Source organism: Pistacia vera, unplaced genomic scaffold, assembly GCF_008641045.1.
Source record: "Pistacia vera cultivar Batoury unplaced genomic scaffold, PisVer_v2 Contig106, whole genome shotgun sequence".
In the NCBI taxonomy this organism is placed as follows: Eukaryota; Viridiplantae; Streptophyta; class Magnoliopsida; order Sapindales; family Anacardiaceae; genus Pistacia; species Pistacia vera.
Window position 1 is genome coordinate 1174860 of NW_022195093.1, and position 19701 is coordinate 1194560.

Genomic DNA, 19701 nt, shown 5'->3' on the forward strand with positions numbered 1-19701 from the left:
CCCTATGACCACTTAAGCATATTATGACACATGTAAAAGGTCCTAAATATCAAGAGACAAAGATAAACAATATTTTTTTTCACTTTATCAGACATGCGACTTGTGTTGGATTAAAAAATATCTGAAGCGAGAGTGTAAGCACAGACCGTTGTGCACACACACTCGAAACAAAACAAGTCAAGACACAAGTCTGGCAAACAGTGTGCACTAAGAACTAATGTGCACACACACAACAGATGAAACAATCCAAATAAAAGGATTGGCAGCCAGTGTGAACACATAACTGTTGTGCACACACATAACTCATAAGTTTGAAAAAAAAATGAATACTCTACACATGATTAAATTGCTTTTAATTTTAAAAATTTATGTCAGAATTATGAACAAATGAGACTCAAGGAGATCATTTAGTGAATTCAATTATTATTGAATTGATTATAATTGAATCAATATTTTTGTCTATACAAAAATTAAGCTATATAATAAGGAAACATAATATTGTAATAATATATAAAATCTCCTAGAATAAGGAAACATAATATTGTTTCACAATTAAGGAAACATATTATTTGCATTCCATTTTGCCCTTCAACATTTTATGAATAAGAATTTAATTCATTGAAATACAAAATAATTATCATTCAAATACTCATATATATATATATATATATATATATATATATACTTTAAAATTTATATAATTTAACCATTATTATATTTTAATCTAATTAATTAATTTTAGTAAAATAAATTTGTTTACAACCTACTTAAAAAATATTGAATGTACATACTTGCGTAACGTGTGTGGACTATATGTCTTGGTTTAAAATGCAACCAAACAACTTAATACGTTTCCCGATGTTAGATTCGTGTTTCCGATGCTATAAGAAAAAATGTGGGGCTTAGCTTCGACAGATAAGGTGACTATGCAATGCATATATTATCCATATGAATAAAATCAGTGTCGGCCTCATCACCGTACATGTCCGGAATTAATGAAGAAATTGATATGCTCCAAAACCAAGTGGCCNTTCCAAGTAATTTCAGCTGTTGGAGCTCATGAATTAGAAGATCATCTCACAGGTTTGATTTCTTGTCCTTCTCCTTTAATTAGTGTTGAAGATAAGGTTGTTAGTGAATCAGGAGAAGTTAGTTCAAAAGATACCTTCGTTAAAGAAATAGTAAATCCAGATTATGTTGCATGGAAAAGGACTGATAAGTTCTTAGTAACCTGGTTGTTAGCCTCAATATCTGAGTGCATGTTTTCGTATGCATCAAAATGTCAGTCTTCAACTGCTATTTGGTTAACACTTGAGAATGAATTCTTGAATGATTCAAAAGCAAGAGCTCTGCATCTGAAAAATTTACTGCAAAATACACAAAAAGGAAACCTAAGTGTTAGTGAATACATTAAGAAAATGAAAGGGATAGCTGAAAATTTGTCAGCCAGTGGGCAACTAATTCCTGATGAAGATTTGCTCCAATATATTCTTGATGGTCTAGGACCAGAGTTTGATGCTGTCATAGTTAACTTGACATCCAGGATTGAGTCCAAGTTTGATTCAGTTACTCTTCAGGAAGCGCAGTACTTACTTCAAAAGTTTGAGATGAGAATTGAAAAGTTTAATTCTATTGATTTTCAAAGCTCTGTTCATCTTGCTTCCATTAGTAATCCAAGACTACAACTGATTAGTCCAAATGTTGCTTATAATCCAGCACTTTCTCCTAACCTAATACTACAATCTGCTACACCACCACACTCATATCCTACTAGTACTCATCCTCTTAGCAATTCACTATCCCATCAATTACATCCTCTACAACCTCATATTGCTCATCCAGAAATCAGTTCCCAATATTCCTTTCATAATCCCACTGATCACGACACTTACTCAGCTCACATAGGACAATACAGAACACCTTTTCCACCAAATAATCCATCGAGTTTTAATCAGTTTGGAAGAGGCAAAGGAAGAGGTACAAATAGCAAGGGAAGACCAGTTTGTCAAGTGTGTAATAAAATTGGACATACTGCAGTCCAATGTTATCACCGGTACAACTCTACTTATAATGGTGTGCCACCACCTACAAGAGGTCACATTGGCCAACCAGTTGGTCCTATCACTCATTTTTCAGCAGTCTAGTACACCATATGGTCATCAGTCGAATAGTCACACTCAACCACATAATGTATCACTTGGTTCTCATGATGTCAATAATATGCAGCCTCAATTTGTTCACCATCCTCAGCAAACACAATACACTATCCCTACTACTTATGTACCTAATCAGCAGCACATTCGATCACCAGAACTTAGCAACAACTTCCAGCCACAACAGAATTTTGCCACATCATCTGGAGTAAACTAAATTGGTTCCTCATACTCTGCTCTTGTTTCACAAGGATTCAAAGTTCCCAGTTAGCAACCTAGTGATTCCAGTCAAGCATATATGGTTGCAAATCAGAATCAAACATTTTCTGGTCCTGCTAACAAAGGATGCTCTCTGACTGTCTCTCCAGCCACTTGCCAAGATCCTGCTTGGTACATGGACTCAGGTGCAACTGACCATGTCATAGCTGACCTAAACCACCTCAACATTAGCCATAACTATGATGGACCTGAGCAACTTCAAGTAGGTAGTGGTGAGTTTCTTCATATCTCTCATGTAGGACTTACTCTCTTACCTAGTACTCTTAAATCTAAATGTCTTTACCTAAAGAATGTGTTGTGTGTGCCTAGAATTACAAAAAACCTACTCAGTATATCTAAATTTACTAAGGATAACAATGTTGTGGTAGAATTTTCTGCTGATAGCTATGTGGTAAAGGATAAAATTACAAATACAGTGTTACTGCAGGGAGAACTTAAAGCTGGCTTATACCAATTGAATCTATCCTCTGTCCTGCCCTCCAACTCACCAAAAGTTTGCTCACCTTCTATGTTTCCTCAGCTGCTAGTCTCTTCTGTCTCCAAGACTTTTGCTAGTACTACTAAGCCAAATTGTCCAGCATTGATAAGCGTATTTTATACTATGATTTTGCATTGAATTTTGATAGGATTTAGGATACTTTTCATACAATTTGGGCCATAATTGCTACCTNTGCAGGGAGAACTTAAAGCTGGGTTGTACCAATTGAATCTATCCTCTGTCCTGCCCTCCAACTCACCAAAAGTTTGCTCACCTTCTGTTTTTCCTCAGCTGCCAGTCTCGTCTGTCTCCAAGACTTTTGCTAGTACTACTAAGCCTAACTATCCAGCATCCAGTCCATTGTTACCTTGTATCACTTTAGATAAGTCCAATAATGATGTGTCTAATTGTTTTGGTGATGTTTGTAGTTCTTTTGTTGCAAATAAATCTGCATATGATGTATCCATTAAATCAAAGGCATCAACTTGTAATGTCAATGCACCTAGCTCAAGTACTTGTAATTCAGGTTCTCTTAATAAAAACTTGGATTTTTCTACTTGTTTAAATGACAACTCTTCAATACTACATCATCACAATATTGATTACTCACACACATCTGATAATTTTATATATAACACTACTGCACATGTGCATAATTGCTTGCATTCTACTTCAGCATTGGCTAGTCACACTGATTCCTGTCATGATTCTGCTCTTATGACTTGGCATAATAGACTAGGGCACCCACATGCTGAAATTCTTCAAAAAATTCTCCTACAAATACCTAACTTATCAGTGTCCAGAAATAAATCTTCTATTTCTTTTTGTGATTCTTGTTAGTTAGGAAAACTTCATAAAAACCATTTTCGTGTCTCACATTCAAGAGCTACAGCTCCCCTAGAACTTATTCACAGTGCATTTGGGGGCCTGCCCCAGTGTTATCTTTAGAGGGTTTTAGATATTATGTACAATTCATTGATGACTTCAGTAGATTTACATGGCTTTTTCCATTAAGAACCAAAGATGAAGTAGCTTCTGTTTTCATCAAGTTTCATCACCTAGTAGAGAGACAATTTAATCACAAACTTAAGTGTCTCCAATCTGATCAAGGGAGTGAATATAGAGGCCTAATTTCCTACTTAACAACTGTTGGAATTCAGTTTAGACACTCTTGTGCTTATGTTCACCAACAAAATGGTAGAAGTGAGAGGAAACATAGACATATAGTTGAGCCATGCCTAACTTTGTTAGCTCATGCATCCATGCCCATGCATCTTTGGTGGTGTGCATTTGACACAACAGTTTTCTTAATAAATAGAATGCCCTCATCTGTGTTAAATTTTGTTTCACCTTATCAAGTCTTATTTGGTTGAGTCCTTCTTTATTCGTCCTTGAAAATTTTTGGTTGTGCATGTTTTCCTTATTTATGTGACTTTAATCAACACAAGTTTAGTTTCCATTCCTCAAAATGTGTTTTTATAGGCTATAGTCTAGTTCACAAAGGCTATAAATGCTTGTCTTCCAATGGAAAAAATTTCATTACACCAAGTGTCAAATTCAATGAAAATGAGTTCCCTTATATGAGTATCTTTCACCCTTCAGTTTCCTCTTCTTCACCTGCCACAGTCATGGAACCTATCTTACCCAATTTTCCTTTTGTCTCTCATTCANTAGGACTTAAACTAGAAAAATCGGTAATTAGTAACACTATCCTCGTGGGAACGATACTCACTCATCACTTTATTACTTTTTGCGACTAGTATACTTGCTATTTTTGCATGTTGTAGTAAACACGCATCAAGCATCCAGTCCATTGTTACCTTGTATCACTTTAGATAAGTCCAATAATGTTGTGTCTAACTGTTTTGGTGATGTTTGTAGTTCTTTTGTTGCAAATAAATATGCACTGATATATCAATTAAATTAGAGGGATTAGTTTGTAATGTCAATACACCTTGCTCAAGTACTTGTACTTTAGGTTTTCTTAATAAAAACTTGGATTTTTCTGCTTGTTTAAACGACAACTCTTCAATACTACATCATCACAATACTGATTGCTCACACACATCTGATAATTTTATATATAACACTACTGCACATGTGTATAATTGCTTGCATTCTACTTCAGCATTGGCCAATCACACTGATTCCTCTCATGATTCTGCTCTTATGACTTGGAATAATAGACTAGGGCACCCACATGCTGAAATTCTTCAGAAAATTCTCCTACAAATACCCAGCTTGTCAGTGTCCATAAATAAATCTTCTATTTCTTTTTGTGATTTTTGTCAATTAGGAAAACTTCATAAAAACCATTTCCCTATCTCACATTCAAGAGCTACAGTTCCCCTAGAACTTATTCACAGTGACATTTGGGGGCCTGCCCCAGTGTTATCTTTAGAGGGTTTTAGATATTATGTACAATTCATTGATGACTTTAGTAGATTTACATGGCTTTTTCCATTAAGAACCAAAGCTGAAGTAGCTTCTATTTTCATCAAGTTTCATCACCTAGTAGAGAGACAGTTTAATCACAAACTTAAGTGTCTCGAATCTGACCAAGGGAGTGAATATAGAGGCCTAATTTCCTACTTACCAACTGCTGGAATTCAGTTTAGACACTCTTGTGCTTATGTTCACCAACAAAATGGTAGAAGTGAGAGGAAACATAGACATGTAGTTAAGACATGCTTAACTTTGTTAGCTCATGCATCCATGCCCATGCATCTTTGGTGGTGTGCATTTGACATAGCAGTTTTCTTAATAAATAGAATGCCCTCATCTGTGTTAAATTTTGTTTAACCTTATCAAGTCTTATTTGGTCGAGTCCCTATTTATTCCTCCTTGAAAATTTTTGGTTGTGCATGTTTTTCCGTATTTGCGTGACTTTAATCAGCACAAGTTTAGTTTCCATTCCTCAAAATGTGTTTTTATAGGCTATAGTTTAGTTCACGAAGGCTATAAGTGCTTGTCTTCCAATGGAAAAATTTTCATTACATCAAATGTCAAATTCAATGAAAATGAGTTCCCTTATATGAGTATCTTTCACACTTCAGTTTCCTCTTCTTCACCTGCCACAGTCATAGAACCTATCTTATCCAATTTTCCTTTTGTCTCTCATTCACAATCTCCAACATCTCAAAATCCTACTGTATTAAACCATACTTCTGATCCTACACTCTCCAAACCTCATTCTCAAGCTAGACATATAGATACATCTCCTCCTATCAACTTAATTCCAGCTGAAGTCTCTCCTGCAACAACCTGTCCTATAATTAGTTCTTTACCAGCAGTTAATCAGTATAATTCTTCCACAGTATCTGATTTTCCTACTTCCTTGCCATACCCATCAAATTTACAACCTAGACCTTTAACACATTCACCAGATTTACAACCTGCACCTTTAACACATTCACCAGTTTTACAACCTGCACCTTTAACACATCCACCCTGCAAACTGGAAATTGACCTCATAGATGCCCAACTTGTTAATTCTTCTTTCTTCCCACATGTTGAAACTCCACCACTCTACCATCTTGAAGTTGATTTATCTTCATCACAATTTCCTTCTTCCTCACAGCCTTCTCTTTTCCCTACAAACACTCACTCTATGATAACAAGAGCTAAAGCTACCCAAACCAAAACTGCCCTCCTTACAGCCAATGAATCACCTGTTCAAGCTGAATCTATTTCAGTTAAAGATGCCTTAGTCAGTGATGAATGGAAAGCAGCCATGAAGGCTGAATTTGATGCCCTTGAAAGGAACCAAACTTGGACCCTTGTTCCAGCCACTGCTGATATGAACATAGTGGGGAATAAATGGGTATTTAGAAGGAAATTCAATGCAGATGGCTCCCTTTAGAAGTATAAAGCCAGGCTTGTAGCCAAAGGATTCCAACAAACCCCTGGCCTAGACTACTTTGAGACATTCAGCCCTGTTGTGAAGCCGTCCACCATCAAAATTATCATCACACTTGCTATTTCTAATGGGTGGGAAATACAACAAATTGACATCAATAATGCTTTCTTAAATGGCACCCTTAATGAAGTTGTTTTCATGAAGTAACCAGAGGGCTTTGTTGACTCACATCTTCCTCATTTTGTATGCAAATTAAATAAAGCTCTCTCAAACAAGCATCTAGGGCTTGGTTTGACAAGTTAAAAGAAGCTCTTTTAAGTAGAGGTTTTCAGAATTCCATTTCAAACACTAGTTTGTTCACTTTGCACCATGATGGCCATATAATCTATCTTCTCATATACGTAGATGGCATCTTGATTACTGGCAGTCACACTCAATTTATACATCAGTTAATTCAGGATTTGAACAGCCAATTTTCTGTAAAAGCTCTCGGTAAAGTTGAATATTTTCTTGGTATTGAAGCTTCTAAAACAGCTCAAGGTTTACACCTTAAGCAAACCAAATATATCTCAGATTTGCTGGCTAAAACAAAGATGTCTGAAGCTCATCCATGTCCTTCACCGATGGCTGTTGGCACCAAGCTAAGCTCCAATGACAGTGAGGTTTTTAAAGACCCCACTCTTTATAGAAGCACCATTGGCACCTTGCAATATTTAACACTCACTAGGCCTGATATAAGCTTCACTGTTAACAAGCTCAGTCAGTTCCTTCAAGCTCCTACTGACCTTCAATGGCAAGCTTGTAAACGGGTACTTTGTTATCTCAAAGGCACTCAAGATCATGGTTTACTCTTCAAGCCAGCAGCCTCCCTAAGTGTTGAATGTTATGCTGATGCCAATTGGGGTAGTAACTTTGATGATAGGCGTTCTACAAGTGGTTATTGTGTATACTTGGGGCCAAATCTTATTCAATGGAGCTCTCGAAAACAAAAGGTTGTGGCTTTATCATCAACAGAGGCTGAATACCGGGCTTTGGCTCAAACTGCAACTGAAATTGCTTGGCTTCAAAGCATGTTTTTGGAACTGAAATTATCTTTTCATGACTCCCCTGTTATATGGTGTGATAACCTTAGTGCAGGAGCCTTGGCTGCAAACCCAGTTTTCCATGCATGCACCAAACATATGGAGCTGGATGCTCATTATGTTCAGGACCAGGTTATTGCTAAAAAGTTGGCTGTGCAATATGTTCCTTCTCAATTACAGATTGCTGATATACTCACCAAACCTTTATCCATTACTCAATTCCAAGCTTTAAAGGCTAAGTTAAATGTGGTTGATGTTAATAGCATACAGTAGCACTCAACTAAGTTGAGTGTTGGATGAGATTGAAAGATTGCTTTTTCTGCAGTTGAATGTTAAGTTGCGTGTTGAATGAGACTAAAAGATTTTTTTTAGTTGAATATTGTAGCAGATGATCCTTTTTCTGCGTTGAGTGTTGGATGAGGTTGAAAGATTTTTTTTGCAGTTGAATATTGTAGCAGATAATCCTTTTCTGCAATTGAATGTTGCAACAGTTTATCAATTGCTCAAGTTGCAAAGTTAAAGCAGCAGTCGATTTTTTTTAAGTAGCAGAGTGTTGGATGAGATTGAAAGATTTTTTTGTTGAATATTGCAGCAGATGATTCTTTTCTGCAGTTGAATGTTGCAACAGTTGATAAGATTTTTTTTAGTTGAATATTGCAGCAGATGATCCTTTTCTGCGGTTGAATGTTGCAACAATTGATCAGTTACTCAAGTTGCAAAGTTAAATGTTGCAGCAGATGATCCTTTTCTGCAGTTGAATGTTGCAACAGTTGATTAGTTGCTCAAGTTGCAAAGTTAAATGTTGCAGTTGATTTCTTTTAAGCAGCAGTTGATTGTTTTTAAGCAGCAGTTGATTGCTTTTAAGCAATGTTACTTTGTTTCTAATCTAAATCAGTCATTGCTTTTAATCTGAATCCGAAAAAGGGGTAATCTCTTGATCAGCTAGTGAAGAATGTGAATTAGAGAAAGATTGTTTCAGTTAAAGTACAGCAGATTAGCGGAATGAATTTTCTGCAGCAGATTAGCATAATGAATTTTCTGCAGATTAGCAGAATGAATTTTCTGCAATAGCAACTAAAAAGTAGTAGTTAAAATGCAGCAGCATGAGAAGTTAGAAACAGAGTAGTTTGGTTTGAGGGAGCATATTGACCAAGGTTGACTTTTTCATTTAAAGACAAAAGTGTAAAAAGGAGAAACGGTGTCGTTTCTCCCTTTACTTTCCTCTTGTTTACTTTCTTCTCTCTCTCTCTCTCTCTCTCGTTCACTCACCTCTTCATACAAAAGTGAGTTAAGCTTCTCTGTAACAGTTAGCAAAACAAGCAATAATAGAGCATTCTTCTTCTCAAAATTCTTCATCTCTTTCTAAATTTCACAATGTGCCACGAAATTATTATCATCCATAGATTCAAATGTTTTATCAATATTCCCACAGTCCCTTTACTAGCTTTAAAAAAATAAATATGCTTATCAGCAATTGATTTAAATTTATATTTTAATTGAATGAATTAAATTAATATTTTTATTGAATGAATGAATGGAAAAACGAATATAATTATGGAAGACAACATCTATCCATATATAATTATTTCTCGCTTTAAAATATTTTCCATCAAAAAAAAAAATAGAACTAATTTTGAACAAATTTCCTTCGTAGAGCATGCTATCCAAACTTTTAACACATATATTTCCTTATCTGTTAAAATTTTTCATCATAAATATAAACTTAAAAGTTATAATATCATTTATAATATTTAAGGGTTTATGCATTGAATTTTCATAAAATGATTTTGAAGCATAATGTTGAGACTTAAATTAAAAAAATAAATAAATTGAAAGATATTATACGGCACGACGATCCTGATTTTGTTATTGGCATTACTCCATAGTTGTGGTCCTTGAGGACCATATTAAAGGATCCATTTTCATCAAGCAGTCTGAGAATATTGTTCTCCTATATAAATATTGAATTTTTATGGAATCAAAAAAGTTGCAAAAATATTTTTAAATGGTTGTTGTGGGATTTTTAATCAATACTTTTCATTATCTTTCGGCTTAGTTTAAAAACATTTGTCACTAGTTGTCGCATGTTATCTTTATTTTTAAATCAAAAATAGAATAAATATCTTCAAACATTGAGGACAAATATAGCTTATCCAAAAAGAAAATTGACGGAAAATTTCATGATTTCTTCCGTTCAAAGTACTTCGACTAGAATCTTATTTTTCCCTTCTTGATAATTTATCTTTATAGTTATGATGTTCCCCCCTCGCCTTTTCTAGAACCATTTTTAAGTTGTATATTTTTCCCTGAGAATAACTTTTAGCGGAAGACCCTTCACCTATCAACGTGGCAGGATCTGAATGGTTGTAGTGCATGAACAAATTAAACTGAAAAATAGCCACCAACTCACACTTCCTGCTATGTAAGCCGAGTGCCGTAGAGGGTTGATGTCAACTAGAGGTGGAAAAGCAACCCGCTCGGCTCGACCTGACCCGACCCGCAGCGGGTTGCTGTTAATGGCGGGTCGGTCCTGACCCGCCCGAACCCGGCCCACCAATGTTAGAGAATTGGCTAGCCCAACCCGGACCGCCAACCCTAACCTGTCGAGGTAGGCCACAGGTTGGGCCGGGTTAACCCGCTTTTTTTTTCTTTTTTTTTTATTTTGTTTAAATTTAAATGTTTAATTAACTTTTCAAATGAATAATTAACAATTTATAAATCAATAAATGTAATTGTTTTTAGTTAATTGTTAATTTCTTTTCAAATATCAATAATTAAATTAAATTAATTTTTTTTTTTTGTTAACATTCCAAATATTAATTCAATTTTAATACATTAAAATTGTAATATAAGAATAATTAAATTTATTCATTTATTAAAAAATAAAATAAGAAATTACAATAATTATTACCTCGTTAAAAAACTCACAAAAAAAAAAAACCCAATAGGACAAAACTTGGTAAGAAAAAAAGAGTGCAATAATTGACAATTAATTTACAAGTTACAATTTAAAAACAACTAATTTTGGTGGGTCACTAGGACCTCCCTCATACTACATCATATTACAAATTAAATGATTCTATTAAAGTATCATCGACAACTCGTATTGCCCTTGATAGCACGACCGTTCCCAATCTCAAAGACATATGAGGACTTCAATCATTTGTGGTAAAAGTTTAGTCCCCTTTCATTTAAAATTCTTCCACTTGCACTAAAGTTTGTTCGGATGGGACGGTTGAGACAGGAACAGCGAAAAATCCAAGGCAAGTCTTGATAATACCGGAAAAATACATTTTTTGGCTCTCCAATAGTCTAAGAGATCAATGTTGGCTCTCTGTTGTGGATCTACTGATAACATTTCAGGGTTGCCAAATATTGTTGAAGCTCATTACTCTGCGACTGCATGGAAGATAGTACATTAGTTGTTGTTATTGGTGGAGCTTCTGAAGAGGAGGTTGTGCTTCGGATTCGGGTACGCTTCTGCCTATTCAGTGCACCCAAGAGTAGAAGTTCTCATTTGTTCTTTGGTGCAGCTTCCCTGGATTTTCACCTCTTTGCGGGTTCCCATACCTGTTTTCATACTGGAAATATACTTCGAAAGTCTATTTTTTACCTCTCCTATTTGATTGGCATATACTTCGGTTTGTAAATTTTCACATAAATTGTCAAAACCATTTTCTAAACCTGCTAATTTAATTCTAGGATCAAATATAGCACCTAAACAATAAGGAAAAGGAATGGGTTCCCAATATTTTAAAAAAAAAATTCCATTGCTTATGGTGCATTTAAAATTACATTGTCTTTGTTTTTTTATAAATAACTCAGAAAATTTTTATAATTGTATGTATTACCAATGGACTAGTAGGATAATACACACCAGAAAGTTGTAAAGTGGATTGGTAAAAAGTTTTAAGAAAAGAATGAAATACTTTAGCTATTTGTCAATCATTTTCTACCAAATAATGAGGACCTCTATTATTTGTTACAAAATAACTAATTATATTAGCATAAGGTAAACATGAATCAAGTATTAAATAAGTATTATTCCATCTAACAGGCATGTCTAATGCAAAAGTTTTAGGAGACATATTTGATTTTATACAAACGTCTTAAAATTCAGCATTTCTTTTATTACTACTAGTAATCCAAGCTAAACAATCTCTAATTCTATTAATATTTTCTTTAATTGTTTTCATACCACTTTTCAAAATTAAATTAATAACATGGCATGCACAACGTTGGTGAAAAAACTTCAAATTGTTATATAAAGGATAATTACTTTGAAAATAATCGATAGCTTTACTATTAGAACTTGCATTATCTAAAGTTAAACTTATCACTTTACTAACAACATTATAATCTTCTAAAACTTCAACAATTTTATTATAAATGTGTTCACCACTATGATCAACATCCATTAATCTAAATCCTAATAAAGATTTATTTAATTTACATTCATTATCAAAATAATGACTAGTCACACAAATATAATCTTGTTTAACTCAACCACTCCAAATATCGACAGTTACAGCCATACTAACATGACAAGTATGTATTTTATTTTTTAATTCTAATTTCATTTTTTTAAACAATTTTATTAAATCATTTCTAGTTGCAGTTTTAGAATAACTTTTAAATCCTAGAAAAAATGAATTTTGAACAAATCTTTCAAAATATTTATCTTTAGCCATATTAATAGGTTGATCAGTTCTAGCAATATATAAAGCTAAATGTTCCCTATATACATCAGAATTATAATGTCAATTAGTACCCATATTAGTTATTTGAGTTTGATTGTTTTCTCTATTTCCATGTTGATTAATATGTTTATTAGCATGGCTTTTTAAAGTACTAGTACCATTACCTGAATCAGCTTCATAAATATTTCCATAGTATTTGCATCTCACTTTCTTGACTTGAATGTCATTTTTTGTCTCGTAAAACTTTTCGAAATGCACCCAAACGTCTGATGTGTGTCTGTCTTTGCTTTCGACGGCAGTTGATGATCCCGCCTCAGCTTGAGATGAAGTTGGACGAGCACAACGATTACGATGACGACTTCTATAACCACCGGGAGCTGTTGGAATCGGGGGCATATTTTGAGGTGTATCAGATTCTGAGAATGGGAAAGCGGGACTATTTGAATCTCCTCCTACATTTATGTTAGTAAAATCAGCAGGACTAGGACTAGGATAGTAGTTTCCTTCATCATTGTAATTGATGGAAGAGAAATATCTATCCATTGTAGTTGAAAAAAAAAATTTGATGTAGAATAAATAAAAATTAAAGAAAGAGAATTGGAATTTGGAATTTGGAAAATTGGAAATATGAATTAAAAATTGCAAAAACTAATAAAAATTAATCCATTGTAGTTGAAAAAAAAAAAATTGATGTAGAAGAAATAAAAATTAAAGAAAGAGAATTGGAATTTGGAAAATTGGAAATATGAATTAAAAATTGCAAAAACTAATAAAAATTAAAATACGAGCAAATTGATAACAAAGAGATTAAGAGAATAAATGAATAATTGACAGATTAGAGATTAAAGAATATGAGAGAATTTGAGTTGTGAGAGTTTAGGGCCAATTTATAGGAAAAAAATGGGAAAGAAAAATGATGAAAAAGACCCCTCCAACGACTATAAAACGGCTATATTTCAAGGGTAAAGGGGTAATTTAAAAAATAAAATAAAAATTTTTTTTTTTTCAGCCAACCCGACAGGTTGGCGGGTCTCTTTCAAAAGAGACAAAATAGCAACCTGCGGGGTTGCGGGTTGCCATTTTGCAACCCGGCCCGCCCGGGGGTTGCTGTCGGGTTAAGGTCAACTCGGACAGCCATCTTGGCGGTCTGGGTTCAACCCGCTTCATTACGGGCCGGGTTAGGGTTGACCCGCCTAACCTTACCCAAAATGTTCGACCTCTAATGTCAACCATCATCAGTTGCCTCTCCTGTGTGAATACAAATCAAAACAAGTAAACAAAATGGCTCTCTCTGGACAGATGAAGGCTGATGTTGAGTTAAGTGTGAAACCCTGTTTTTAATCCTAATACATATTACGTATTCTGTGTGATTTTATTTTTATGGAAGGGGATTTCTGTTAGTTTTTTTAAGTTTTATTGGGAATGAAATTGCAAGAAAAGGAAGCTACTGGGTTTGCATGTAACAAGGGGCAAAATCTGGAGGTTTTTTTGAAAGAAAAGCTGATGTGGTAGGGGTTTAGCGGGAGAGTAATGCTAGCCTTACTCACTCCCCCTACTCACTTCTTTTTCTCACATTTGTTAAAATGTTAGTCTTATCCACTTTTTCACTTTTTTAACAAGGGTGAGTGAGTAAGGCTAGCATTATTCTTAGCAGGATTACCTGTAATCTAGGGGCAGATGCATGAATTTAGAAAGATTAAAAATATAAAAAAGAAAGAAAAGGGGCTGATTTTCGCCAAATGACGAAGGAGGAGACGAGAGCAGAGGGAGAAAGCGAGAGCAGAGCAGAAAAAGAAAAGTTAAAAAAAGAGGAGGCTGATTTTTGCCCAGATGAAGAAAAGAAGAAAATGGAGAAGAGAGGGGAATGGGTGCGGCCGAAAAATGGTAGAGTGAGAGAGAAGAGTGGAGGAGAGTGCAGGGAGCTTCGGTTGTTAGAATTGTGAGTGGATCTAAACTGTTTTCCTAAAAAACTTAAGCTTATGCCCTTGCATGTTGATTTCCTTCTACTACCGTCCATTTCTTTTTGAAAAAATCCTTACAAGCATGATGTTTGTGAGTGGAATAGTAGAAGTTTGCATAAAATCATGTTTTTAGTGAAATGATTTCTATGTTTGTGCATAAATGCCTTAACTTCGAATTTATTTCAGCTTTGATATGGTTATATTCATCATCTGTAAACTATCTTTGGCATGCATGTGAATGATGTTATATATCATGAAATTTGGAAGTAAGTGTGGACATGCATGTTTAAATAATTATGCCTATACCAAATGTTGTTGAATGGAAAGCAGAATTTTGTGTTTCCGCCTGTTTGATTTGGTTGATGATTGAGAATTCCAGCTAATTTTGGTAGGGCTGGTTTGTTTGGAAATTAATTGGTGGTAGTAATGGTTGGAAGGAAGGGTATGGAAATTATGGATTTTATATATTGATTAATTTTGACAAGCATATGTGCATTTTTATGCATATTCACAATGCTTGTGATAGAAAAGAAATTATAGGAAGTAATATGTTGGATATGGTGGCTGAATTGTGTTGTTGACTGATTGGAGATTTAATGCAATAGTTTATATGGGTAGAGCATATATGTTGATCCTAAAGAACCAAGAGTTATTAAGTATGTTTTTGGTTATAAAAAGTTATGCTGTGAAATTCTGACAGTCTGAACTTCTGAAAATTTTATATATGTTTAGGGTTTGCAAATGAAGCTAAATTTCAGATATTTGTTTTAGACTTATTAGAGATTGGTTGAAAATTTATTTCACCCCAAAATTCGAAGTATTGGATTTTTTAATGAATTTTGAATTCTGCTATGAAATTCTGGAATTTCATGTTTTCTGTAGAGCATGCATTTTTAAGAACTGAAATAATGCACTTATACTTATCCAAATTGAGTGATTTTAAATTCTGGTGAATCCTATATGTGTCTAGTTTAATTCTGGAGAGTTTGATGAGGTTTAGATTAAGGGTTGAATTGTTATGAATTTTACAAGTCAGTAACCTCAATTCTGGAAACAGTTGGCAGGTTTAAATGAGTCGAAAGAAAATTGTGTTTTAAATAATTATTGATTCTGAAATGACTTGAAAATATCACTGGATCAACATATATTTGTCTAGAATGCCCCATTGAAATCATAGCTTGATTTGGCGAGTGGATTAAACCAAATCTTCTTCCAAAAGCTTAAATCCATGTTTGCATGTTAACTTGTGATTTTATTTTAAATAATTTGATGAAGTTTGGTATATAAAATTTATATGTATTCTTGCTATATGAATAAAATGTTGCTGTTGAGAGTAGAGAATTGGTTGAATTGTATACGGGCTGAGGTTCGTGATGTTGGTAAATGGTTTCTTGGTAAAAAGAAAAAGAGAAGGAGAGCATTCTGTCAGTTTTGAAAGTATGTTTTAAAACTTGCATTCTACCCCCATTTTGCATGGAATTTCATATGATTTGGCATTATTTACTTTTATATGAAATGTATATATCTTATGATTAGTGATGGACACATGCTATGGAAATCTGATGTTGAAAGTAATTTTTAATATGGGTTAAACTGTCAGTTTTAAAACATGTTTGGAAATTTTCAATTTCACCCCTGGATGTGATTTTTGAATATTATGTCATGTATGCATGATTTATAAGCACATATGTGGTATGTTCTTGACTTGTATATGTTACTTGAGATTAACATGAGATGCATGACTAAATGAGAGTTTAGTGATTTTGATAAATATACTAATTGAGAAACGAAAAAGGGTTGATTTGTCAGTTTTGAGGCATGTTCATAAATCTATATTTTCCCACCTTGGGCATAAATATCATATTTTTCAAGCAAACTATGCATTTTTCATGAAGAAAAATATTTTAGACTATATATAAGAATAAAAGTGGTTTTCAAACCACCCTACAAAGTACCTATCCCCCAGAGATACAGATTTTTGGCTCTACCCGAACGATGCAGGATTCCGCCGGGTATGACGGTTTTAGATTTTGGCTCTGCACATGCGTATGACAAATTTTATTGGCTCTGCCTGGGCGTTGAGTGGTCTGCCAGGTATGACAGATTTTATTGGCTCTGCCTAGGCATTGAGTGGTCTGCCAGGTATGACAGATTTTATTGGCTCTACCTAGGCGTTGAGTGGTCCGCCAGGTATGACAGTTTCAGTGGCTCTGCCCGTGCGATGATAGATCTTGCCAGGTATGATAGGTACATCCCTTGCTCTGCCTGCGTGCAGGACGCCCACCAAGTAAGACTGATTTCCCCGAGGGTACTAGTTGCGGTGAGAGTTTTCTGTTATTAACATCAAAATCAATTTTAGAATGTTCAAAATCACATTCATTTTTTAGCATTTGCTATGAGCGATAGCCTCAATATGAGTTTTAAGAATATTAAGAGAGCCTTTAGTATTATTCACAGTTTCGAAATAAGATATCAGCTTATAGTTTTCAATATCAGTAAAAGCTATAGCATCTAGTTTAAAGTTCAGTTATCAGCATAAAGTTTACAGTATTCCAAAATCAATTATCAATGTATAGTTTCAGAAAAATCAGTTTTCAATTTTATATCATCACAATAGTTATAAATTTAGTTACCAGATTTTGTTTTGAGAGTCATGAGTGTTCATTGAATGATGGTTTGGATGTTTGCAGCATGACTAGTAGAGTTATTATTTTCATAATCATATGCATTCTTGAGTGATGACATAGATGGTTGCAGCATGACTTATAGAAAACATTGTTCCCAAAAGCATAAGTATTTACAGTTATGTTTTAAGTTTCCAGAAAAAGAATTTTAAGCATTCAATGATGAGCTATAATTTAGAATTGGTTTTTAGCTTAAAAGATGATGTTACATTACATAGAACAATTAGAAACGAGTTATACATGCATACAAGAATGATTTAGTTACTTCCATAATACGTTCATAGAATCATGTTGTTTTCAGGATTTCATAAGAACTATTGCATGTCATGACTATTGTTTGAAGAATATTTTGCAAACTCTCCCCAATCCCCCACTCACTGAGTATTTCAGCTCACCCCTTTTTAGACCCTTTTCCCTAGGTTTACAAGAAGAGTCCTGCAGAGGAGCGTTTCCTCTCGAGGTTGGGCCACATGTCATCGACTCAACATGTGTGTAAAAATGTCATGCTTGTTCTCGCTACAGAATCATGTTTTATCCTTATGTTTATCTCCTGTGTTGATTATAAAAGATATAAAGATCTGATACCATACGTTTTTGTATTTTATGAACGTATGAGTTAGCCATTATATATATATATAAGTATTATATAATATATATATATATATATATATATATATATTATATATATATATATATATATATATATATATATATATATATATATATATGCTTATGCTTTCAAAACAATCCAAGCGAATTTTTTTTTTTTTTTTATAAAAGCATATTCAGAATACAAGTTTTTAGATTCCCACACGACTGTCTCGACCGCCTGAATCTCATAGGTGCGCCCGGAGCTTATGGTAGGAGGGTTTAGGCAGGTGGTGTCATCAGGCTCGCTGACAAGGTTTTTGAGTTCTATACCTTGACCCCTTACCACATGACCAAAACAGCCCAATATGTTCAGAGTGTTGATTTACTTGAAGGTCAATGGGCAAAGATGGCTGCGTTTACAACTGGACTTTACCTTGTTAAGTCAGCATCCAGTATGCAGATGTTTTGAAAATTTTAACATCTATAAAACTGCTTGCAGTATAGTTGTTTTACCACTATCGAGCAAGTTGCATGTTAAATCTTCGCAACTCATCTGTACCGGAATTTTAATATATTCTATATATATATATATATATAATGTGTTTGATAAGTGTTACTTTTTCTCACTTGTTTGATAACATACGCAGACGGAAACACTGCATTTAATATGGAGAAAGTGGCAACAGATGACAAGAACAAGTCAGCCACGTACAAAACAATTGAAGGAACTGGGTTGAAAATGTTCAAGAGCGTCAAGATTTGCATTGAAGTTACTCCAACGGACGAGGGCAGCGTGCTGCACTGGACTCTCGAATACGAGAAGCTGAACGCGAATGCTGAGGATCCAAAAGCGATGCTTCACATGCTTGTTGATACCTGCAAAGACGTTGATGATCACCTTACCCAGCAGGCAAACACACAAAGCTCTCCTCAGCTGCAATGCAACCGATGAGAATCGTCCGATGCAACAAATAAAATGCATGCAAGTTAATTTGCAGCATGCGTGGATGAATGGATGTCTCGAATATGGAGTCTGGCTTCTGCTACTGAATAAGATGTATTTTCTTTTATGTGCGGAGTGTCTAGCATGTTTCTTCTACTAAATAAGATTTATTTTCTGTATGTGTGAAGTGTCTTGCATGCACGCTTTTGCTAGCAAACAATATGCTTGTATTCATGAACTTGGGTATGTGCAATATTGCATGTGACTAGTCAAAGCTGCTTTAATATTCTCTCTTCTTCTTCCCTTGACGATATATCATAAAATATACATAGTAGTGAGTCGGGGCCGGTGCTAACTCAAAGAAATGTTATGCCTACTTCGTTTTTTGATAATCTTAATTAAGAGAGTAAAATGATAGATTATGTAAGTTCATATATCGGTCATTTTAACTACTCAACAAATGAGAGGTCATATAGAGATTAACTTAGATAACTAATAGTAAGAGCATGAAAACTATATATGCTTTAGTATATAATTTGTGAGATTTCTTGTAAAGTAATTATTAAGGCTAATCTGGTCCATAACATTTAGTGTAGTTCTAAAAACATCTTCTAATTTTTTATATAAGAGATGATATATGCACTGTATCACCTGTTAGTTGTTACATGATTCAAGAAAACACTAAATACTAATAAAAAAAATTAGTTTTGAATAAGAGAAAATTTCACTGAATTTTTATCATTTGGTATTACATTGTATTAGTATTTATTTATTGACGCTATTTAATAAGATCCGCATTTAAAAAAAAAAAATGCAACATCTATTAAAGAAGTTGCAGGAGTTAATTATATTAACAAGAGAGACAATAGAAAAAGAGTGGTGGGCCGGTAGTGAAGGATGAGCCTGCGCCTGTGCGCCACCGTGGTTGGGGTGGAATGTCAGGAGGGGGGGAGTCAACTGTTAAATTATAT

General features: G+C 34.3%; 1 protein-coding gene across 1 annotated transcript; it reads left to right on the plus strand.

The window, feature by feature from the left end:
• The first annotated feature begins 18133 nt into the window (after positions 1 to 18133).
• LOC116129682 (MLP-like protein 34) lies at positions 18134 to 18739 on the plus strand. Its single transcript, XM_031415408.1, has 2 exons — positions 18134 to 18239; positions 18435 to 18739. The coding sequence occupies exons 1-2, from the start codon at positions 18134 to 18136 to the stop codon at positions 18737 to 18739; spliced, it is 411 nt and encodes a 136-aa protein (XP_031271268.1).
• The last annotated feature ends 962 nt before the right edge of the window (positions 18740 to 19701 follow it).

Excerpts from the sequence above, each read along its gene's own strand:
- LOC116129682 (XM_031415408.1), top strand. The coding sequence starts at position 18,134 with ATGACCAAAACAGCCCAATATGTTCAGAGTGTTGATTTACTTGAAGGT. Across the intron at positions 18,240-18,434 it reads CCTTGTTAAGTCAGCATCCA|ACGGAAACACTGCATTTAAT; the intron begins GTATGCAGATGT and ends TAACATACGCAG.